The sequence below is a fragment of the Condylostylus longicornis genome, unplaced genomic scaffold (genome assembly GCF_029603195.1).
Source record: "Condylostylus longicornis isolate FDR11 unplaced genomic scaffold, ASM2960319v2 ptg000092l, whole genome shotgun sequence".
NCBI classification, from domain to species: Eukaryota; Metazoa; Arthropoda; class Insecta; order Diptera; family Dolichopodidae; genus Condylostylus; species Condylostylus longicornis.
Window position 1 is genome coordinate 1777601 of NW_026578060.1, and position 24456 is coordinate 1802056.

Consider the following 24456-nt stretch of genomic DNA (forward strand, 5'->3'; position numbering starts at 1 on the left):
TGCAATGTAAAATAATATAATAATAAACTTTGATGAAAAAAAAGCGTTAACGAGACACTTTTAATATTTCACTATTATTTCATTAATTCCTTTGACGGTGATTTAATAATTTTGTTTTGAAATTTGTGATTTAATAAATTTGTTTTGAATCATAGTAAATTCAGAAAAAAAATTTATAAGTATGTATATACTTTTGTTTATATAAAATTTTTACAAGCAAAATATTTTAATTTTTTTTAAAATAAAAAAAACTATTTAATATTAAAAATAAAAATTCATTTACGGTTTGCAATATTTATTTACATATTTCTTACAAAATGATTCTTATTTACAATATTTGTGTTTTAAGAAATAATAATTTTTGTTTGAAATATTTATAGTATTTTTTTCATATGTTAGTAGGTAATGTAAGAAACTAGAGTGGCCCACATTCGAACTCATAAAAGTTTGCTACGATCAGATTAAATAATAATAGGAATTAGCACTATTTATTATCAAACGAAGAATGCAACATTGTTTATAGTCGTCTCACTTGGCAATCAGCTGTATATTGTATTTCGATTATCAAAATATTCAAAAATTTTTTTTTTGGTTATTTCATTTCAAATTGAATTGATTGAGTTAAGATTTTAATCGTGGCAGGCAACAAGTAAAGAGTACGGTGCACGGTATTTTGGTGAGAGATAACCTCGTATTGGGCTGAAATATGAAAATATTAACACAGGTTTTATTCTGAAATAACAGTACTACTCAAATGCTAACGTTTGTTTATTTTTAACCATTTTTCTAAATTAAAATTTTTGATATGAGTAGAAGTATAAATTTTGGATTTATTCTCCTTTTTGCATTCTTTTCAAACTGTTTATCTGATGAGTTATCTGGGAAATTAGTTTTCGCTCATGTAAGTGCTTTTTTATACTCATAATGTACAATTTAGTTAATTTAAAACTTGTATCAAAATCTGTATGTTCTTTGAAAATTGATTGTTATATTCATATACATATGTATGTATGTACACACATATGAGCATAAGTATTCATATTGAATTTTTTTCCATAGTAAATGCTAAACAATTGATTTTCATCAAATCTTGAAAAAATAATGTATGAAAATATTCTATGAATTTTATAAAAATAGTCTTGATAAAATAATTATTGTATTTTATTGTAGGTTATTTTTAGACATGGCGATAGAACTCCTGTTTCTCCATATCCTACTGATCCATGGAGGGATCCTAAATTTTGGCCTACTGGTTTTGGTCAATTAACCAATATTGGCAAAATGCAACATTTTGAACTTGGAAAGTGGTTGAGAAATCGGTATCACACTTTATTGAACGCTTCATATTCTAGAGATGATCTGTTTGTGCAATCCACAGACGTTGATAGAACGTTAATGAGCGCTTTGTCTAACTTAGCTGGTTTGTATGAGCCAAAAGGGAATGATATTTGGAACAATAATATACTTTGGCAACCAATTCCAGTTCACACTGTACCTGAAAAAGATGATAATATGCTTGCTGGCAAAAAGAGTTGTCCAGCATATGAGTACGCAGTTAATCAATTGAAAAACTCACCTGAATTTCAAAAACTAAACAAAAAATATTCGTACATGTATGATTATTTAACTAAATATACAGGTAAAATTGTAGACACAATAGAAGGTGTCGAACAAATATATAACACTTTTTACATTGAGCAGCTGTACAATAAAACATTACCAGAATGGACAAAGAAAGTATTCCCAGGAGGAGATATGAAGAATATAGCTGATCTTTCTTTTGCTTTGCCAACTTATACAAGGAAACTCGCAAGGCTCAAAATTGGCCTTTTAGTGAAGGATATTTTTGATAGATTTAAAAAAAAACTCCAAAAAAACAAAGTTAAACAATCGGTTTGGGTTTACAGTGCACATGACACAACTATCGCCAACGTTTTAAACGCCTTCAAGCTTTTTGAATGGCACAATCCACCTTACACTGCCTGTATATTGATTGAACTTCGAATAGATTACAACAAAAGGCCGTTAATTTCTATATTTTACAAAAACTCATCTAAAACGCCAGAACCTTTGCTAATTCCTGAATGCGGAATACAATGTCCACTTAGTCAAATGTATAATTTATATAAAGAAATATTGCCTGATGACTGGGAAAAAGAATGCAAGTTGCCGAATTTGTGGATAATGGCTTATGACAGCTATGCGACTGAATATAGCTCATCAACGTTATTTATTTTACTTGGTCTATTTATAACAATTGGAGTTTTTATGAGCGTCTTTTATTTCATATCTATATATTTGAGGAGGAGACAATATGTTAACTATAGGTGTTATGTTCAATGATGTTACTACATTAACAAGATTAGCAAAATTGTTTAAAAGTTATACACTATATAAAAGAATTCTTGTACCACCGAATATTTACTTTGAATTTGACTAACATGATTTTATCTATATATTATATTATTTTAAAGTACATTAGTGAATTTGTCAGATATTATTGTGATGTTTAAAATAACTATGTCGCCAATTATTTTCTATTTAAAAACTTATTTTCCATTTAAAATTTAAGCATAAATTATGTAATAATAATTGTCTAAAATACAATTTATGGTCTCATTGTTAAACTTTTTAAAGATTCAATAATCTAAATATATTATAAATGAGGCTTTTTTTATATTTGAATAAAATATGGTGAAGCATAAGTTTTGGTTTTTAAATATTGAACAATTTAACGAAATATTCAAAATATTCAATTTATTATGTATATCTTGCCATTAAAAAAATCATTTCTGCCAGCCATACGTGCATGCATATGTAATATGTAAAAGATTTTCGTTAACTTGTGAATCGTTTTCAGAATTTATCTGAGACTTTTTTCTACGGGCGGTAGCACTATATTTTGACAGCTGTCTACATTTGCATGCAAATCGAAAAAATTTTTGACAATTTGTCAAGTGAAAATTTTCAGAAAGAATTAAAAGAAATTAATCAAAAAAATTGCAATTAAATATTTCTTTATAAAAACTTTATATTATTTTTTAAACCATTAAAAATTTTTATAGACGGTGAAGTGAATAATGTTTTTTGATGTACTTGTAATAAACGAAAGAATATTTCGTCTTTAAAAATTAATTTCAGCTGGTTTTGTTGTATTGGCTCCTCCGTTGAAGAAATAGAAAGAACTACAAAGGTAAATTTTGCAACAATATTTTGGAAAGTTTTCAGTAGAATTTTGAGCTTAGGTTGTTATCCACTGTGTTGAACTTATATTGTCGTTTAATAGTTTTGCATTAAACACATTGTAAGATCTAGTATCTTTGATTTAAAATTCAAAAAAATTAAATTTTAAATATGGTCGATCAATGATTTAATAATTTTTAAGTATGTAGGCAGGTAGGTACCTACCTAAATTTTAGATGTTTCAGAATTTATTTTTCTAATGAAATAAAATTTCAAATCAAGTGCCCAATGATTTGAATAATTCTGAAAGTCTAATATTAAATTCAAAAAGTTAAATTAATTTTCTTAAATTAATATTATTAAGAATAGTAGGTATACCTACATACCTACCCAAATAATTTTGTCTAGAATCGGTTTGATTTCATTGCAGGTTCCTCTAATATGGAATTTATATACATACATACATACATAATTATATACATAAGTATATATGTAGGTAGGTAAATAATTATGATTTACATACGTAATACATACTTACCTACTTAAATATCATAATATATTTCTTGAAAAAGTAAATGCTTTGCTTTTTTTATTATAAGAATTTTTTCAATAATTTAAAACGATTATTAATAAAAAATGCTTTGAGATCTTACTGAAATTTAAAACAATTTTTGATAATATACAAAATAACAATTATATGTTTCTATATTTTTTTTCTTTCAACCCAGATAGACGCCGTGTGGGGCTGGGCTTCTGCCCCGCTGCGTTTGGCGGCAAACAGAATGGGCGATGCACTATTGGGTGATCGTCCTCCATCACCAGCACGTCTATCACATACCTCGGAAAAACATCCGAAAGTTACACTTGGAGAATTGAATGTTCTACGCCGCCATCGAGAGTTGTGTGATGTTGTTCTCAATGTCGGTGGAAGAAAAATTTTTGCACATCGCGTAATATTGTCAGCATGCAGCCCATATTTTCGTGCAATGTTTACCGGTGAACTGGAGGAGTCACGACAAACAGAAGTTACTATACGTGACATAGATGAAAATGCAATGGAATTGTTGATTGATTTTTGTTATACATCACATGTAATTGTTGAAGAATCCAACGTCCAAACTTTACTGCCAGCTGCATGTTTACTTCAGTTAGTTGAAATACAGGACATATGCTGCGAATTTCTTAAGCGACAACTAGATCCCAGTAATTGTTTGGGAATTAGAGCATTTGCCGATACTCATTCGTGCAGGGAACTGCTGCGAATAGCAGATAAGTTTACACAACACAATTTTCAAGAGGTAAGCGCAGTATTTTTATTCTAAATTTTTATTAAATGCGTTTTAAAATTAAAATATTTATATGATTATAATATAAAAGTGTATTTATATAGCTTAAGCTAGGCTTTTACTTAAGTGAACGGGTTCAGTTTGGTGTCTTTCTTTTATTATGTTTTCTATTATTTACTATTTCTCTGTTTTTATCTTAATTAACTGTAAGGGCTCCTAGTTTCTGACCAAATTTATCTTACTAATTTTATTGTTATTGACAGATAACTATCTAAATAATTTCATTGTTTCAGAAATTATTAACTTTAAATTTCAATATATTTTTCAACTCAAATTTGTTTCTCAAAAAATTTTTGTATGATTTTAATAGAGTTGCACAAAGAATGTTTATTAGAATGCTCAATATTTATTTACAAAGAAAGAGTCTATTTATATAATATTTATGTATAATGCATTATAAAGGCAAAAATTTCTTTACTTCAAAACTACATAATAAAATTCTTGATTTGAAATATGTACATATCAATAAAAAAAAATATGTATGTATTCTTTAAAATTTAGATATTAAAACATAACTTAAAAATATGATTTCTTAAATCGTTATTATTACAAATAAATTTGCTATCAAATATTGTAAAAGAAAGGAAACTATTATATAAACAGCTTCTCCGCAAATATTTCTTCAATGATTTTTTTTCCATTATTTAAATTTATTTCTTGACTCTCTGTAGTATTTAGTTCTCTATCGGATAACATAGAGCAGTTCTTCAATACCGTGATGATGCTTTCTGCAAAAAGGAAACACTACAATTTTGGAGTTTCTTTCACATTTATGGAATATTTCAATATTTTCATTAGTCATAACAAAAAAATTTGATGAACCGACAATGTATAAAAGAAAAGTGAAAATCTTACCGTATTCATTATTTAAAAGTTCTGCTTTTTTTTTAAGGCAATCTAAAATTAAAAACAGATTTCTTTTCACACTAGTATTGCCTATAAAAATTATCACTGGTTGATAATGAGTATCAAATATGTCGCACAATAAAATTGACCCAGCTTTGCATATTTCCTGAAAGACGTTGATATCTGTAAAATTTTATAATATAGTAACATTATATTTCTGAAATTGCTTTAAAAATTTACTAAATGCAAATTCATCTTCTATCCAAAATTTTAAAAATTTGCTAAAAACAAAAACAAAACTGCAACAGAGTAAAGCGTAACAATTGCATATGCTATGATTGATATCAAAAGTATTTTTTGTTTCATTATAACTGCTTTCCAGACTTGGATTTATCATAAATACGGGATAAGTTTTGAAACAATTTCCTAACAATTTAATGTAGTTTCGCAAAATATTAAGTATTTCAAATTTATGTATGTATAAATACTTTTCTTCCAGTTGAATTTTAAATTCCAAAATAGTGCAAAATGTTTGCAGAATGCATCCACTCTTACATATTCTAGTTATTTTTTTGTTAGCAGTATATGAAGTTTTGAATCTAGGAGATTTTTTGCACATTTTGTTTAAATAATGTTTATTTTCAGATATTTCCTGAATGCAATTTGCAATTTCTGCCATTACGCGCAGGTTAGGTATACAGTGTATAATAATATTAAAATATTTCAAGTAATTTTCGTCGAAACTCTTAACTTTTCCTAACGTCTTTAAAACTAATCCTATAGACTCAAGAATCCCCATGTAATGGTCAATGTTAGGTGAACTTATTATCAATTCTAGAATATTGTCGAAATTTTGTTGTGTTGAAGTGAGAGCCGTTTTTATTGAGTTTAGTATATATGCTCCGATATTAGGTACACTTTTTGCAATGAAACAGAGCATTCCGACGAACCTTCTAAAGGAAGTCATCCTTTCAAATTTTGTAATTTTACTTGCAAAAAATATATTTCTTATCTCAATACCTTTCTTAGAGCAAAGTTTACAAAAAGTCGGTTGTTTATGAGATTTAAAAGTATTTTCAGTTAATGTGCAACATTTACTAGAATCCAGTTCTATATATTTAATTAGTTTTTCAATTGCATCTTCAAAAATATGTTCAAATCTTTTTGTTTCAAAATTTTTATAAATTTCATCAGATATCATATTATGATTCCATTGTAACAAAATCGAACTAAGTTCATCATATTGGCTTTGAAAATATTTTTCTACCAAACTATAATTAAGAGTGTAATTTTTTGATAATATTTCGCAAGGTAAATCCAAATTTGTCCTGCTTAAAACTTCCTTTTCAAATCTAAAATTAAGATTATTTATGTTAGATAGGTCTTGATATTTTCTAAGTATTTCGATAGAATTTTCATCTATTGCTTGTTTTTGCTTAAGTTGTGCATTTTCTATCTTCTTTTGATTTAATTGTGCTTGTATCCCGTTTTTCATGCGCCCTAGTTCAGTTATTTTATATTGGTACTCCTTTCGAATTGTGTCATTTTCAGATATTTTCTGAACTCTTAGGGTATCTAAAGCTTGCTTAGAAGATCGTAGTTCTTGACGTAATAAAGAAGCCTAAAAATAAAGAATTTTAATAGCTTGGAATTTGAACGAATAGGAAATAGTTGAACTTACTTCCCCTTCTTTTGTTTGAACTTTCTCATTTAAATCATTTATTTGTTCCGATAGTGTATTTAATTGTGCCAAACATTTTTTATTTTCGTTTTGTAAAGCATCTAAATTTTGAATAAGTTTATCGATTTCTATAGCATCTCGTTGTCTATCATTACTAATATTTGAGGAAGTAAAGTCGTTTCGTATGACACTGAAATTGTCATTTTTAAGGCTCATTAGTTTTGGTTTTTCATTTTGAATTTTTTTTTCCGTGATGTGGTTAAGATTTGTTGAAGAACTCTTAAAAGCATCGCAGCTATTATCATTTTTAAAATTGTTATTCTCCCATTCAAATTCAAAAGAATCGTCAAAAAGAGATGACGAATCTACATTATATTTTTGGTTTGATGTAATTTTTGCAGTTTTTGCCAATTGCGTACTAGATTCGACATGTGATCCAAAATGTTCAAATGTGATAGAAATATTATCAAAGTCTTCGCTATTTCTACCGAATACATCATTAGACTGAATTTTGTTTTCAACCATTTGGGATATTATTAATAAATCGTCGTCATCATCGTCATTCCATATATTAGGAACTGATGAAACAGCATTCGGTTTCTTAAAAGGATCTTTACTAGTGTTATTAGAGGTAGAAGCTCCATAATTTATTTCATTTCTTTTTGTAGCCGAAATATCTAGTTTGGGTTTCTTATGGTTTAGAGTGCCGCCAAAAACATCATATGAGGTTATACGTTTCGACATTTTAGAATTTTAGATTAAAAATTTTAAATATTACGTAGATTAATACTACATTAATTTGAATTTTAATTAATATTCTTTAAATTCCGAAGCAAAGTTTAACTTGCATTGCTGCAAATGCCAAATACTGTGATAAAAATATAAACATAGGAAATATATTAATATGTCAAATAAACGTCAACGTAATGACATTTATATTTAAGGTGATACTACACAATGTGTTTATATTTACATTTGACAACTTAAGTTGTAAGAAAAGTTTGGCTGAGTTGATGTTTGCATCCTTTACTCAGACCTTGTGCATTTGTTAAATAATGTTAAACCAACAAATTTCACCAACCAAATGATGAATAAAAAAATATTTGAAAAACAAAAAATTTCACAATAAATATTGAAGATTTGTTTCCTTACAACAACTTTTTGTAGGTTATGGAAAGTGAGGAATTCTTATTACTACCAGTTACTCAATTGGTAGACATAATTTGCAGTGATGAATTGAATGTCCGATCTGAAGAACAAGTTTTTAATGCAGTAATGTCTTGGTTGAAATATAATGTAGCTGAAAGAAGACAACATTTGGCACAGGTATAATATTTTTTTAGAAAAAATCATAATGTGTATGTGGATTAAAATTACAAACTGAACAGGTACTTCAACATGTACGACTTCCTTTGTTAAGTCCTAAATTCCTAGTTGGAACGGTGGGCTCTGATTTGCTCGTGAGATCTGATGAAGCATGTCGTGATTTAGTTGATGAAGCCAAAAATTATTTATTGCTTCCTCAAGAGAGACCATTAATGCAAGGACCACGCACAAGACCGAGAAAACCTACGCGCAGAGGGGAGGTGTTGTTTGCTGTTGGTGGCTGGTGTTCAGGTGATGCAATAGCATCTGTTGAGCGATTCGATCCACAAACAAATGATTGGAAAATGGTTGCACCCATGGTAAGTCAATAGAATTTTATTAGGCATTTAGGTTAAAGCTTGTAATGTAATTTGTTTAATAAATTTGCTCTTTGAAATTATTTTAATTGAATTCTGTTATTGGTAGAGCAAACGTCGATGTGGTGTAGGTGTTGCTGTACTTAACGATTTATTATATGCAGTTGGTGGCCATGATGGCCAAAGTTATTTAAATAGTATTGAACGCTACGATCCTCAGACAAACCAGTGGTCATGCGACGTGGCACCAACGACTTCTTGTCGTACTAGTGTTGGAGTTGCTGTATTAGACGGATTTTTGTACGCTGTTGGTGGTCAAGATGGCGTTCAATGCCTAAATCATGTAGAACGCTATGATCCTAAGGAAAATAAATGGTCGAAAGTAAGAAATTTTATAGTTTTAATATATACATAAATAACATAAACGCTTTCATCTTTAATAATATTGAGGTTGCTCCAATGACAACGCGGCGCCTTGGAGTTGCTGTGGCCGTTTTAGGGGGATATCTATATGCAATAGGAGGATCAGATGGTCAATGTCCTTTGAATACTGTCGAACGCTATGATCCAAGGTAACATAATTTCTAAAGTAATATTTTTTGATTTAATAAAGTGGAAGCAATTATAACTAATTTTTAAATTAATAAATAATTTAAGACAAAACAAATGGTGCGCTGTTAATCCAATGTCGACTAGGCGAAAACATTTAGGCTGTGCTGTTTTTAATAATTATATTTACGCTGTTGGAGGCCGCGATGATTGCATGGAATTATCATCCGCAGAACGATATAATCCACATACAAATACGTGGAGTCCGATTGTAGCAATGACATCTAGAAGAAGTGGGGTACGATTTTTCTTTATATTTCGGTGTCTTTTTATAAAATATGGTTCGATTTCTAGGTTGGTCTTGCTGTTGTTAATGGTCAATTATATGCTGTTGGGGGATTCGATGGATCTGCATATTTGAAAACAATTGAAGTTTATGATCCGGAAACAAATCAATGGAGATTATGTGGTTGTATGAACTACCGGCGTTTGGGCGGTGGAGTTGGAGTAATGCGAGCGCCGCAAACTGAAAACTATATGTGGTAAACAAAATTCAAATTTTTCTTAAATTGTTAATATAACATAATTTATAATTTAATATTTATTAGAAATTTATTTACTTTTCTTATAATCATTGCTGCAGGATTCGGAAAGATTCTGTCGTTTGAATCGGATCTTCAAGGATTAACTTAAAATTTAAACGATTCCTTTGAAATATTTTATACCTACACAAATGGAATATACAGTATCACAAATAGAAATTGTACTAAAACTGTTCGAGCTGCTAAAACTATGTACATTTATAATAAAATTTGTTTTTAACGATTTTTTGAATATGCATTTAGATACACATATATATATATATATGGATAATATTCATATATATATAGATTTATATATGTCATTATATTTAATATTTATGTATATATATATTTATTTATTTATTAAATACGTACTTATGTGTATCTACTAATATGGAATTTAATGTACATTTTTAATAAAATTTGTTTTTAAAGATTTTTTTGAAAAGGCATTTAGATATACATATATATATGTCGATAATATTCATATATATATATATATAGATGTGTATATATCATTATATATCTTTTATATATATATGTATATATATATTCATTTATTTAATAAATACGTACTTATATGTATCATCTAATATGCACACATGTTAATGATGAAAAAACGTATAAAATTCAAATAATAAAAAACCTTCAGAATTTTTGTAACCTGTTCAGCAGTTTTCTTTTGTAATATTTCAATCAACAGCAATTGTGAGAAAAATAAAGGATGTTTTTGTTTTTCAAATAATTTTATAACACAAGTACATATTATTATATAATATTTTCTAAAATGTAAATTTTAATTATAAGTATTTTTTTTATTAACATAGCAACATCAAATAAAAATTAATAGATAGAAACAAAATATTTTGCAAACTTTTTTTTGCAGCAAAGAACGTTTTTTTTTCTAAAATGAAAAATTTCAATTTGATACAAATAACAATTCATAATATTTTAATACTTTTCAATTTAGCTTTTTAATAAGAGTTATGTTAAAATAAAATGGGACCGGTTAATTGAATAAAACCTGCATTTTGCAACAAAGCGAAGGCTTTATTTATTCCATTTTATATATGTATATATATACATACATATTTATTTTTGTAAAATCTTGTAAATTTTTATTTTACTACAGGAAACATCGCAAGTTTTGCATTCAACTTGTATTTTATCTCAGAAATTCTTCCTTTTGGGATTGAAAGTTGTTCTTTGTAATAAAAAAAATTCTAAAAATCTATTATTATAGCCCTCTGTAAATAATCTAAGTTAATTGTTGAAAAAAATTAAAAACATTAAAATACAAAAAGAGTAGTATGAAATTGTTGAAACATTTAATAATATTAATACATAACATAAAATAGTATAACATCTTTGTTTAGACAATTTTTTATGAATTGGGTTTATTTTTAACAAATTTTCACGATTGTAGAATTAGAAGTCTCAGTTTAATTCATTATTTATTAAACAAATAAATAGCTTGAATTGCACATCTTTGATATTAGTTAATTGCATATAATATACTTTTTCTATAAATTATACTAATTGTTTCGCAATAAATTTTCGTTTTAATAGATGTACATTACACGCATGTATACAATCAACTCTTTTTTTTATTTCACGGTAGAATAGTTTTGTAAAAAGTCATTTATTTATCTATTGCCGTGTAAAAACCAAGCGGTTTTTACGTGTATGTAATTTCAAAATCATTTAAAAAAAGAGTCGACTACGTATGATGATAATATTGAGAATTTTTTCGATTTGTTTCATTTTGTTACACATCCTAATTTTAAGATTAACTATTCAAAACTTTAAGAAAATGATTTGATTTAGATGATGATGATGCAAGATTTTGATTTAAATTTTGAACTAAAAAATAGAAACTTTAAATTTAGCTTTAGAAATAAACAGAATATAAAATAAAATAGACAAATACATACTAATTATTGAAATAAGATATAAATCAAATAAAAATTAAAGAAAGCTAGATGTTATATTGATGGACAAAATATTAAAAACAAAAAAACGCAAAATTAAGATGAATATTAAATTTTAATTTCACTAATAGTAATAAAATAAAATTAATTAAGGCAATGTAATTAAAAACAAAGAAAAAACATCTTCAAATTTTTATTTCGAATTTTTATATTATTATTGATAATATTAAAGTAAAAAAGAAAATATCTTAAAAACATTTATTTAAGGTTAAATTATTAGTAGTTACAGATATATTCATATATTTAAAGTAAAACGTAATAATATAAAAAAAAAATTTAATATAATTAGTATAACATAAAAAATAAATGAACTAATTAATGGTAAAAAAGCTAATTATTGTTTTATTTTATGAATTTTTTATTAAATTTAATAATCTAATTTTGTTTTCGCAACAAATCTACATGATAACTTGCCCACACTGAGGAGTTTGCGAGTTAGTTGAAAAATTATATGCATAAATAGTTTCTGCAATTATGAAATGTAACTTCTGTCCAAAATTTTAATTTCATTTATCCTATGATCTGATAGGGTCTGATGTAGAGTACATACTGAAAATTATTGTTGTAGTAGAAGGGCAATGCTAATTAGAAAATGCTAATTTAATATTAGTGTTATCCTTACTGTTATAAAATATGACAGCGGAAGGAAAGCAAACAAAAGTATGTGTTATTATTTTTGGTTGATGGCAGGATACGCAGCTTGCTAACTTTTTGATAACCTGAGAAAGAACAAATTCATAGAATATAGAGTCAAAATTTAATTATTAATTATAATATAAGTTTAATGATAAATATATATGTACATATATACATACATACAAATATAACTATAATATTACATTCTATTAATCAAACTCAAGATAACCTGGGGGTTTTGTACAAATATGTACATATGTACATATATGAATCACATAATCCAATAAATCCAATAAATCACATAAATATATGATATTATAATATGTTTATATTAATTGTTCTCATGTTTAACGTGATATGTACCCAGCGTACATCTCACGTTAAACAGGCTCACGATTGTTTTCCTCTGTGTATAATTTTTGCCACAGACCAATATATTTTACATACGTATGTACATATTGTGTTTCTGCATCTTCACCTACATTTTCCATTTGCAATTCATGTTGCATTCCAAATATTGTCTGAGAGCTATTTACAATAAAATTTAGTTTTATTTTGTTCCGACTAGTATTAGTTGATTAATACTTACCACGTACCAATTTGTATTACATATGTATTTATATACTTACAACATTTATTTATTTTTTTATATTATATATGAGAGACGTTAATGAGTTTGTAATAAACTTTTCGGCAAATTTCAAATTATAAACTTACAAATACCTGCATATGTACATATTTACATATAGGTATATCTTGTTCTATATAAGAAAGAAGAGACCGAGGAATATAAAAACTGAAAGAACTTTGAAAAAATTAAACATTCATTTAAGTTTTCGGATTACGCTCCTAATTTTTTTTTCGTCGCATACTGATGTAAAGATATTATAGAAACGTATTCACCTTTTTTTTCTCATCTTACTTTTATATTGAGTACATGTAGGTATACATTTCTTTTGTATTTGACCTGCTTTGTAAAATCAAAGTAAACTGTTACTAGAATAAAATTCTTTCTGCTATTATACACTATTAATTTTGAATTATTTTTCAAGGTTTTCTTTAAATTTAGGTACGATGAACTTTGATTGACAAAAGGATATTTCTTGAATTTAAATTTATACAATAGATCCTGCCTAAAATAAAAATATTTTGGTGTGCGTATTTTGTCTAGTATGTTTTCTAGTATGTTTTACATGTTGGAATTTTTATATACAGGATATTAATCGGATACATCTTAATATAAATTATTTACCATTACAATTAAAATTTCTTAATAAGTATTTTTTGTTTAAACAAAATGTTAATAAGTATGTTTTGTTTAAACAAAACAACCAATTTTGAATTTTCTTTGAACTCTTTTGTTCTAAATTTCAACAAATATATATGTACATACTTACATCAGTATGTAATTTTTATTAGATTTTTGCTTTTGATACATCGATTTCTTCAGCGTAGCTAAAATCTGAATTGCATTTACATACTTATGCGTTCATATAAATAATCGAACATTATATGCAAATAAATAAATGTGAAATTTTTCGCAAAATCCACAAATATTTTAATTTTAAGTACCTAGTTGCATAATGTAGATACACAAACATAGCCTTTTACAATTTTTTTTATAATTATTTTAAGGTCTAACGGTATTTGCAAAAGTCAAAGCGTTTATAACATATGAAAATTCGTTCAGAGATTAAAATAGAAACAGCAACTTCCCCCATTTACTATTGGGTACTTTATTATTGAGAATCTATTATATTAATTATTATTGATCTATTATGTTTAATATTAGATAATACAATATTAATAAATACATATATTAATTGAAATTACGGAGGTAGGCAGAAAAATTTTAAAAGTTAGTATATTGTCTTTAGACAATTGGTTTCGCGGCTTAAATAGGAGTTAAATTTGTTACGTTGTTATATTTAGTTTTCAATATATAATTCAAGAATGTTTTTCCATATATTCTGAAAATAGTTGTAATTAAATTTTTATTTAAAATCATATTGTGTGTTTTTTTAATATATATGTATGCGACTATGTTGTTCCAACACATTTTCTCTTTATTTTCCTAAACTGAAATACTCATTGAAATACATATTATATTATAATGAGTATGTACATATGTACATAATATGTAAATTTACAAAAAAAATATGCGTATGTGCATGTGACTCTTTTTAATATTATGCATAGCATAAATTAAATATATTCGGAGATTTTATTTTAAAACCAGTTTGACCATCTTATTGTTTGCTAGTAAAATTTCTGAATTTATACCTATTAATTTTTTTTTAGTTTTGGTGTTAGTTTGTCTTTATATACGTTTTTAAATTTACATTTTAAATTTTTTTAATATAATTTAATTTTTAACAAAAATTATTGTTTTAAAAAATTATTCTTTTAAATAAATTTTTGTTGTTGCGAAAGTTTTTTATCGCATTTTTATAAAGTTTTTTAGCTAAGGTAAATTCTAGTTTTAACTCAAACTGGTGATTAAACAAATATTTAAAACAATTACAACTAATAATTTTAAAACAGGTGTGAACAAGTGTAAAATTTTATTTTTTAATAATTTATTTTAATTTCTTATTGTGCATATTTTTGCGAAAAAATAAAGTAGGACATGTTGGAATTTCAGTCTGCGGGATTACATTCCGTGTTTTTAAGTGAATATTAACCTTGAAATTTAGAAGTCCAAAAAAAAACATTTTATTTCGTTCTTTACCTAAGAAGCATATATAGAACGCATTTATTTTCTAAATTTTAAGCATTCATTTTTTAAATTAATGCTGCGTTTACGAAATTTATAATTAACCTTTAAATATAGCATAGTTTTTAAATTAATTTTTAAATTTAAATGCACTTTTTAAAGATTGACAAAAAGAAATTTCGGCTTTTTGCTTTTGTAAACATTTTAACGTTTTTCTTTGTTCTATATGTGTACATGCTGATTATATTTATATGTATATATTAGTGCATATTTGGTTTATAGCTAATTTATGACGTTAACTAATTATTGAATTAAATTAAAATAAGTTAAATGGTGCTTAATTTAAAAAAGAAACAAACATATACAAATGTACATACGAGTACTTTCTTATTAAAATAATTTAGACAATTGAAATTAGCTTTGACACGAAAAAGTTCGTAATTTTGCGGCATTTGTACATATTATAAATACTTCATAATTCACTTTATATGTATATCTTGCATCAAATAATAAATTCCTTGCATACCTAATGTACGTGTGTAAATAAGAAAACAAAACAGAGACCTTATCATAGCCGGCCGGTTTAAAAACTAAATATGTATTTTTGTAAGTAAAAATTGGCATAATTTGAAAATATTTGGAAAATGCAAATTTTTTTAACCCATTACGATTGAATTATGTATTAAAAAATAGTATTAAAAAATGGATATCTATCAAAATTTGGAGGGAATTTCAGTTTTATCCAATTTTTTTTTTACAATTTCATATTGTTGAAGAGGATTTTTAACGGCATGTTTGCATATTTGCAGTTAAAAATCCGCTTACATTGTTTAATTCTGCTAGACAACGGTTTCATAAACGGTTAAATTAATATCTTTAAAAAAGTGCAGGTGCATAGAGTTACAAAATTTTTCTTTTAAATAGAAACGTTGGGAATAAAATCTTGTATGATCATTAAATACATACATACATACATATATAAAAAATTTTGTAGTAATTTTAATTTATAAATTGTTAAATTTTAAAATTTTATTTTGAAAATTAGAAGAAATCAATCTATATCTAAAAGTTGCATATCTGCTGTTTTAAAGTATATAATAAACTAAGTAGATACGCTTATATGTTTTCATGTTTGTTTATCTATTAAATCATATAAAGCTCATTTGAAGTCCAATGAACTTTTCAATAACGAAAATTTTATACTACATTTGATCTTACTTTTTATTGTTCTTTTTTTTAATTTAATTGCTATCAACAAATGTTTTATTATCATTACTTTTGTTTTTGGAAATTGCATATTATTATCCCTATATGTACACACTCATGTACATATGTTTACATTTTATATACTATATTGTATATTTTTATTAAGTGTATGAAGTTCATTGCACCAAAATCATTTTATCGGATAAATGATATTGTTTAGGTAATGGTGTCTAAACAATGTTAAGTTTTAAAGCCGGCCGGCTATAATGGGGTGCCTTTGGTTTTTATATGTATATATACATAGTTTAAGTATGCACAAAATTGTTTGATACAAGGAATATTAAATTTTTATTTGAAAATAGAGACATACATATACAATTTGAATCTGACATTTTCTCTAAATGCAACGATAATCATAGGTATAATTTTCATACATACATACATACATAAAAAAGTTTAATATTAGGTATAGTAAATGTAAATTTTTTAAAGTCTACAAAAAATTCAGCTTCTGTTGATCTTTTTGTTGAAAGTTTTTAGATTATTCATCCCAATGTTTGCAAACTACATTCTATTGTTGCATACACACATCTATGTGTTTACATTGCTGACAATACTATTAATTGTTAAGCTTTTCCTGTTTTTTGCCTATACATATATATTTTACTCGATATCCATACTAGGAAAAATGTGTAATCATATATATGTATGTATGTATAAAGTTTTTTTCACCAGAAAATTAGATAAAAATAAACTCAAGTATGTACATATGTGTGTATGTCTGTTACAGATAGTGCAATAAGCTTTCATGCATAATTTGTACAGTTGCTGCTGTTAGAAAGAAGGAAATATTACAAATACTGAAAATACATATTAATATATTATTATTATTGCTATTATATTGTAAATAATGGGGGAAAATTTTTGCAAGGTAAATGGAAAAATAAGTTCATTAAACTTTATAACGTAAATCAATTGAATTTCTTAAGATGATTAAGGATTTTTATAGAAAAACTTTAAAAAACTTAAATAGCTTTGTGGTAATTACGCAGAATGGGTTAACTCAGAGTAAAAAGTTTGAAGGGAATCTGGTTTTATTTCGAAAAAAGAGGTTAAAAGGTTCATTTTTGAAAAACTTGAAAAATAAAAGTAAATTTTGAGAACTCCAACTTCTTAAAAAACATTTGTTTTAGGAATTTGATTGTTCGCTTAGTTTCTTTCAACTTTCTTTTAATAATATAATTGTACTTTTTAAAGTTAACTAAGTGTTTGAAGTGATGCCTCTTTAAAAAATAATTTCAGATACAATTTATTGTGGTGGGGGATGTTTTTGTAAATTTTACTTGATTATATTGAAATTGTCTGAATCTAACGAAATTTTGTATAATGAATAACGAATTCGTACATGGGGAATTCAATTATTTCATAAAATCTGGATTTTCTGCTATGTAGACATATGCACTTTTGCTAATTAGCATAGCATCAGATGCAAACATAATGAAAAAAACTAATTTTTTAATTTTTTTAATATTGTTGACACCATATACTCTGACCTTCAACTTTTAAAAGCTTTAATATTAAATCGCAATTTCATCTACATAAATTTATTTAATAACTTGTCTTTTGATAAATAAGTATAAATTAGAATATTTATGTATGTTAATTATGTCTATGTAAATATGTATGTACAAATATTGTATTATTCAAATACAATAATATCATTATATGTTAGTTAAAAAATAAAGCTCATACATTAGGAATAAAGAAAGGAAAACTATCAATATTAGCTATCAAATTACCTATAAATTTCAAAAATGTATTCCACGCTAGAAATCTAACTTAACTTTCCAGGTTCCTTCTAGGTTCTTTTATTCTAGAATTGAAAAGAGAAAACATTTATAGGAATAAAGTATGAAATACTTTTAATATGGATCCTAAAGAGATATGTATAAGCATACATATTTTATTTTTAATGAAAATGCTTAAAGTGCCGTCCTAAATACATGTAACAATTGGATTTGTACATAAGTAATGTTCATAAGTTTAGTAACGGAAATAGAAGCTGAAAAAACAAAAACTGCCTTTATTCAGACTTTTCTTATATTTATATATTTTTCTTAAGGAAAAATCATATAAACAACGAAAGTTGGGAAAATTTCTAGTATGCTGTAGATTGAGTCAAACTGCATAAAGAACATTACATTCGGATTTTAAAATTCTCTTAGAACAATATTAAGGTGCCGAATTATACCGGTCGACTTATATTGTATAGGTATTTATAAAGAAAATATATTGCTAAATCGAATATATATAATTAACCGTTACATCGTATATTTGTGAATAGTTGCGACTCGCAAGGAGTTTCAAACTTAAAATTATTATTTTCATTAATATTTGGTTTTTTCTATGGTTTAATCATGAAATTTAAATTACGTGTTAAACTTCGATTAATGATTGTTTAAGTATTTATAAAATTTTTATAATTAATAAAATAAATAATTACTACCGCATTCTTGAGACCTCATATCTAATAATATAAATAAAACATTTATTTAAGTTTGATATTAAAACGTGAAGTGTGTTTACTTTAAAAGTTCATTTGCCTTTTTGTATTGATTGTATTTATTTTGTGTGACAAATGTTTTGTTGGTGTTTTATTGCAACACTATTGCTAAAACTTATTTTTTTGCCTTTTTATTGTGTTCTTATTTTTTAATTTTCGATTTTCTATCTTCACTGTAAAAATAAGTAATAATGGAAACATAAAATTTTATCAGATAAGTATTCCATAACTACAACACAAAATATTATCATTTTTGTATGTGCTAGAAAGGGATGGATTGAAAATAAAAGATTTTTCGCTGGTCACTAACCTTTCTATTATTTTATTTTGATAATGACCATGAAAACTGAAAAATTTAAAAATTTCAAAGTTTTGTCGAATTTTTTTTTGTTGAATGTACGTAAGAATTACATAATAGCAATATTTTTTCTTCTTCTTATTTTGCTTTCCCTTTTTTTGTCAATTTTTTACTATTGTGTAGTATTTTTGGCATTTTTTATTATACCTTAATTTTATGAATCAAAATAAAAGAAAAATGATTAAAAAGGCGCGTTTTTAAATTTAAAATTTTTATATTTTGTATGATTGTTTTGCATAACGAAGAAAATTATGTTGAAATTCAAAGGGCTAAAATGACTGAAGGGTTAGTTTTTTTATCAGTAAATACAAAATAAAATAATTGATATAATTTTTAGAATTTAAAATTCGAGTCCAAACATTCTCAAGGCTTCATATGAGTGAAACCTTGAACATTGAATCCTGTTATTAAAAACGGCACAAAATAATAAATAATTTTCTGTTTTAAAATTTATTCATCTAGCATTTAATCCATACCTTAGAAGTATTGCCGATATGATAATTATTACATTTAATTTATTTAGTTTTTTTTATGAAATTTTAATTAGGTACATATGTACATAATACAAGTACGTACGTTTAAAAAAACATTTATTTTGTATACAAGAAAGATTTTAGAGAAAATAAATACCATATTTTTGTAGCACAAAGCTTTTAAGTATGTATTTCCTATGTACATATATACATATATATATCTTATTAACGTAAGTAACAATTTTTCCAAATTTTACAGAATGAATATGAAATGTGAATGAATCTGAAGCTTACTGTCATCCCGCATGATCATATTTGTAAAATCGTTTAGTATCGTGATCTATAATCGAAAAAAAAAACATAACGTAAATAAAACACAATATGATATACATATATACTTTTAAGTATACATAAAAGTTCAGTTACATATACAAGCAAATTTTAATATCGATAAGTAGCGGAATAATAACAAGAAAAAAATAAAAAAGTAATACAAGAGAGAATATAACAAGAAATATTGAATATATACTAAACAAAATTACGTGATCGTTGCGAATATAAATTCGCTAGAACATAAAACGTTAGATTCAGTTTGTTCTAAACTGTTAGGAAAAAGTTTACGTAAAAATTTTGGCGAATAAATTTATTCCGTCAAATAAATATAAATATGAAATCAGATCAAAGTGAACAAATTCGTGATAGTAAAAATAAAAATCCTATTTATGTAAAAAATATAGTACAAAGATCTGACACTAGTAATAATGAAATTTTATCAAATGCAACTGAAGCAACCAAAACAACTGTAACAAAAATTATTACAGTTGATACAAATGTTGCTGAATCGATAATATCACCAAGTCTATCAATTAATAATGAAACAACAGAAATTACAAATATTCCTGAAAATGTTATGGAGGCGTTAAATACTTTAGTGGAAACCAAATTTTCTACAAATAATTTTAAATATGAAACATTACCGGTATCAGGTCGGGGAGAAAATTCCTATGGTTCAGTATTACAAATAAAAATATATTTAAATGATAATGATCAAGTGAAAAATAATAAAGATAATAATGAAAAAGATGATAGCCATGAAATTGAAAACATTAAGGATATTAAACCAAATGATCAATTTTATTGTATTGTTAAAATATCACCTAAAAATGAGGCTCGTCGGCAAACTATGAAAGTTGTGGAATATTATCAACGTGAAACTTATGTATACAAAAATATTTTTTTAGAATATATGAAATTGCAAAGTAACAATATGACTTTGCAAAAGAATTCAAATATTTTTATATATGACGATTACGAACACGAGAAGAAGCTAATTGATTTAAAGATCGCTCCAATATTATACTCATCGTCGAATGAACCACAAAATGAATTTCTTCTCTTAGAAGATCTTCATCAATCTGGATATTTAAGATATAATCGTAAAAATACCGTTACTTATGATCATGTAGTATTGGCAATTAAGGAATTAGCAAAATATCACGCGTTATCTTTTGTTTTACGTTCCAAAAATCCACAAAAATTTGATGATATTGTTAATAATATAAGAACAGATAATTTGTTTTCAGAAGCTTTATCACAAGTATCAGTCGAATTTGGTAAAAAATATATGAAGGCTGCAATTAAAATGCTTGAAACGGAAAACCAACTGCATTCCAGAGTACTAAAAAATAAAGACAAAATTATTAATTCTATTTCTGTATTATACGATAATTTCAAAGAAATTTGTATTAAGTTAGTAGATGGAAGTGCAATTGAACCTTATGCTGCTATTTGTCATGGAGATTTTTGGAATAATAACATTTTGTACAAGTACAATGTAAGTACATGTTAAGACATGAATTTTTAAGTAATTACATATTCTAAATATATTTTAAAATCAACTTAATTTCAACTTAAATGGAAAACATTTAAAAATATTTATTCCATTAAGTGTGTTGAGACTTTATGTTTCAAATAATTTTTATGCGAATTTCATTTTTACGTATGTAGTTGAGTATATATATATATATATATAAATATATATATATATATATAGAGTTATACATATGTATGTATATTCTTATAATCCAATATGAATTTTTCTCAACTTCTGTAATTTTTCTTATAAAAATATAACGGTAAATATCATTTTCTTGCTACTTTTTAAGGACATTTTTTATTGGACATTTTATTGTTTCATTCACAATAGAATTTCAATGTTTCAGAGCTTTGCATTTAAGTAGCAACACAATAAAGTTTAATTTTTTGTTAAAGTTAAAATGTAACAAATATATTTCACTTTTTAGCACTTTTCCAAAAAATTTTTTGAAAAAAGTGCTTATTAGTTTCACTCTGTCCGTCCGTCCGTCCGTCCGTCCGTCCGCCCGTACGTCCGTCCGTCCGCCCGTCCGTCCGCCCGTGGACACTTTTTTTGTTTACAAAACTTTTACATCCTTGAAGATAGAAAGCTGAAATTTTATATGTACATAAATCTTTACTAGAAACTTACTTCCGTAGAAGAAAATTTTTACCTATCTCCCCCTCTAGAAGTTATACCCCCCCAAAACCTTAAAAATGGCCTTTTTTAACTATTTGTTGCAATCAAACCATAAGCATTTTTGAAATTTTGCAAACGCAAAATTTCAAAAATTTACCGTTATCTAAAGTCCTTTTTTTCCAAATTTTTGATCTCGTTTTTCTTCTACACCCCAGCCTGCAGAAGCTTGAAATTTTAGGGGCTTTTAGACATTAACAAACAGTTCATTTCATTGGAAGAAAATTTTTTTCCATCTCCACCCCCTCTCAAGTTATCGCCCCTTTAAAATTTGTAAAATTTGAATTTTTGACACCTTATATTTCCGAAACCGCAAGCTTTTTCAAATTTCTATAAACGCAAAAAGTTAACGGTAAATTCCATGACAGTAAAAAATATAATTATTTTTCTTAACTCACACAATTAAACCTTAAAATCGAGCATTATGTTAACCCCTCTTTATATTAATTTTTCTTTATTTCAAAGACTGCATGTATGTATCATCCTAAATATATGCAATCCTAGAAAGAGTTTTATATATGAATGAAAATAATTTTAATAGTGGGATAGGTATACATGGACTGTATTTAAAAGCAGAATTTTCACTTGTTGAAGGGAAAAGTGCTACAATACAAACCATTGGTTTGACCCAACTTTATTTAAAATGGTATCAATACCAGAAGGGTTACACAAACTATTAACTCAATATTCTTCATTTCAGAATTTTTTCCAATTTATTTGAAATTCGTCAGATGAAATTCTGTGAGTTGCCATGAAGCATATTGAAAACGAAATGCTATTCAGAAAATTTTTTTGTTTCATTTTTATTCAGCTATTTTGAAGGGATTATTTTAAATCGGAAAATATTTTAAAATTATATTAAATAAATTCATTAAAAAAATTTTTTAATATTTCTTTTTAGGAGAATAACATTCCAGTATCAGCAAAGTTAATAGACTTCCAAATGGCTCGTTATTCAGCACCAGTACTAGATCTTGTACATTATTTATTTACATGTACTGGCAAACAACTACGTGATAAATATTTTGATGATTTCAAGGATAATTATTATAACGAATTAGCAAATACATTAAGAAATTTTGATATAGATCCAAATGAAATTTTCCCACGTCTGATTTTTGAAAATCAAATTCACCAACATGGTATATATGGTTTTTGCATGGCCTGTTATGCAGTACCTTTCTTTATATCAGATTCATCAGATTTACCAAATTTAGATGAAGCATCAGAGGCTATGAGAGAATTATCTGAAAGTTCATCAGATGACGGTGAATGTGATGAAGATAAAGATTTAAAAACAACAGCTTTATTGGAAGAATACGAAATGTTGAACGAAAGAACAACACCTATTTTCAAAGAACGTATGGTTGGAGTTTTAATTGATTTAGCAAAATATAATATGTTAGATAGTACTTTTTTAAAATCTTAAAGAAAACTTTTGGGAAACTTTACAACTATAAAAGAAAACAATTATTTTATTTATATTGATGTTAGTATTTTGTGTATTTATATAACAAAAGTCGGAGAGGTTAGTGATGGTAATATCCAAAAGGCTATATTTTTAAATAGTGTTATTGTAATTATTTAAATGTTAATTTTTTTTTATTATTTATTCTATTTTAATCTATTATTAAAATTTATTTAAATTAATAATTCCTTTTTACACTTTTTTTATTACAACTTCAGTCATATTTATGTACATATATTTTTAATTTTATATCAAAAACAGTTTATATATTAGTTATTTAAGTTTTTTTATTGTAATTTCGTAAAACGAAGAAACTTATTGTTGAGATTAAACCATTTTATATATACTCATGAAGCATGAATGTTTAAAATATGTATTATTATTGTTACCTAATTTTTAAATATAAGAAAATTATTGTTTTAAGATTCAATCCTAAATATTATATACAAAGATTACAAATTGCCATAAAAGTTTTTCAAAGTATTAAATTTAAAATTATTTATTTATTAGTAAACAAAATAAATTGTTCCATAGAAGGATCTATATGTTTGTTTAAATATGTTTGCACAACTTTCTTAATGTACGCTAAATTTACATACTCGTAGAATTTGTAGAAGTGTCATCTC

The 24456-nt window shown here is 25.7% G+C and overlaps 4 protein-coding genes across 5 annotated transcripts; 3 read left to right on the forward strand and 1 right to left on the reverse strand.

Annotated features, from left to right (window-relative positions):
* The first annotated feature begins 616 nt into the window (after positions 1-616).
* On the forward strand, positions 617-2658 carry LOC129613809 (prostatic acid phosphatase). Its single transcript, XM_055528074.1, has 2 exons — positions 617-901; positions 1171-2658. Exons 1-2 carry the CDS (start codon positions 806-808, stop codon positions 2341-2343), a joined length of 1269 nt encoding a protein of 422 aa, XP_055384049.1. The 5' UTR covers positions 617-805; the 3' UTR covers positions 2344-2658.
* A 294-nt stretch (positions 2659-2952) lies between these two features.
* LOC129613822 (kelch-like protein diablo) lies at positions 2953-10970 on the forward strand. Its single transcript, XM_055528109.1, has 9 exons — positions 2953-3193; positions 3912-4481; positions 8224-8382; positions 8445-8741; positions 8848-9120; positions 9189-9310; positions 9396-9585; positions 9642-9829; positions 9931-10970. Exons 2-9 carry the CDS (start codon positions 3966-3968, stop codon positions 9953-9955), a joined length of 1770 nt encoding a protein of 589 aa, XP_055384084.1. The 5' UTR covers positions 2953-3193; positions 3912-3965; the 3' UTR covers positions 9956-10970.
* LOC129613821 (uncharacterized) lies at positions 4925-8205 on the reverse strand. Its single transcript, XM_055528108.1, has 4 exons — positions 7057-8205; positions 5616-6996; positions 5385-5558; positions 4925-5257 (listed from the first exon to the last, which is right to left on the reverse strand). Exons 1-4 carry the CDS (start codon positions 7798-7800, stop codon positions 5121-5123), a joined length of 2436 nt encoding a protein of 811 aa, XP_055384083.1. The 5' UTR covers positions 7801-8205; the 3' UTR covers positions 4925-5120.
* A 3889-nt stretch (positions 10971-14859) lies between the features above and the next one.
* Positions 14860-24073, forward strand: LOC129613844 (uncharacterized). Of its 2 annotated transcripts, none has more exons than XM_055528130.1 (3): positions 14860-14964; positions 20071-21645; positions 23264-24073. In XM_055528130.1, the coding sequence occupies exons 2-3, from the start codon at positions 20479-20481 to the stop codon at positions 23789-23791; spliced, it is 1695 nt and encodes a 564-aa protein (XP_055384105.1). In that variant the 5' UTR covers positions 14860-14964; positions 20071-20478; the 3' UTR covers positions 23792-24073. The 2 variants fall into 2 exon arrangements, with proteins under 2 accessions (XP_055384105.1, XP_055384104.1); XM_055528129.1 differs by having other exon boundaries at positions 14935-15039.
* Positions 24074-24456: the final 383 nt, after the last annotated feature.

Excerpts from the sequence above, each read along its gene's own strand:
- LOC129613809 (XM_055528074.1), top strand. The coding sequence starts at position 806 with ATGAGTAGAAGTATAAATTTTGGATTTATTCTCCTTTTTGCATTCTTT. Across the intron at positions 902-1,170 it reads GGAAATTAGTTTTCGCTCAT|GTTATTTTTAGACATGGCGA; the intron begins GTAAGTGCTTTT and ends ATTTTATTGTAG.
- LOC129613821 (XM_055528108.1), bottom strand. The coding sequence starts at position 7,800 with ATGTCGAAACGTATAACCTCATATGATGTTTTTGGCGGCACTCTAAAC. Across the intron at positions 6,997-7,056 it reads TTCAAACAAAAGAAGGGGAA|GCTTCTTTATTACGTCAAGA; the intron begins GTAAGTTCAACT and ends CTTTATTTTTAG. Across the intron at positions 5,559-5,615 it reads AGAAGATGAATTTGCATTTA|ATATCAACGTCTTTCAGGAA; the intron begins GTAAATTTTTAA and ends AAAATTTTACAG.
- LOC129613844 (XM_055528130.1), top strand. The coding sequence starts at position 20,479 with ATGAAATCAGATCAAAGTGAACAAATTCGTGATAGTAAAAATAAAAAT. Across the intron at positions 21,646-23,263 it reads ACATTTTGTACAAGTACAAT|GAGAATAACATTCCAGTATC; the intron begins GTAAGTACATGT and ends ATTTCTTTTTAG.
- LOC129613822 (XM_055528109.1), top strand. The coding sequence starts at position 3,966 with ATGGGCGATGCACTATTGGGTGATCGTCCTCCATCACCAGCACGTCTA. Across the intron at positions 8,383-8,444 it reads GAAGACAACATTTGGCACAG|GTACTTCAACATGTACGACT; the intron begins GTATAATATTTT and ends CAAACTGAACAG. Across the intron at positions 8,742-8,847 it reads GGAAAATGGTTGCACCCATG|AGCAAACGTCGATGTGGTGT; the intron begins GTAAGTCAATAG and ends TGTTATTGGTAG.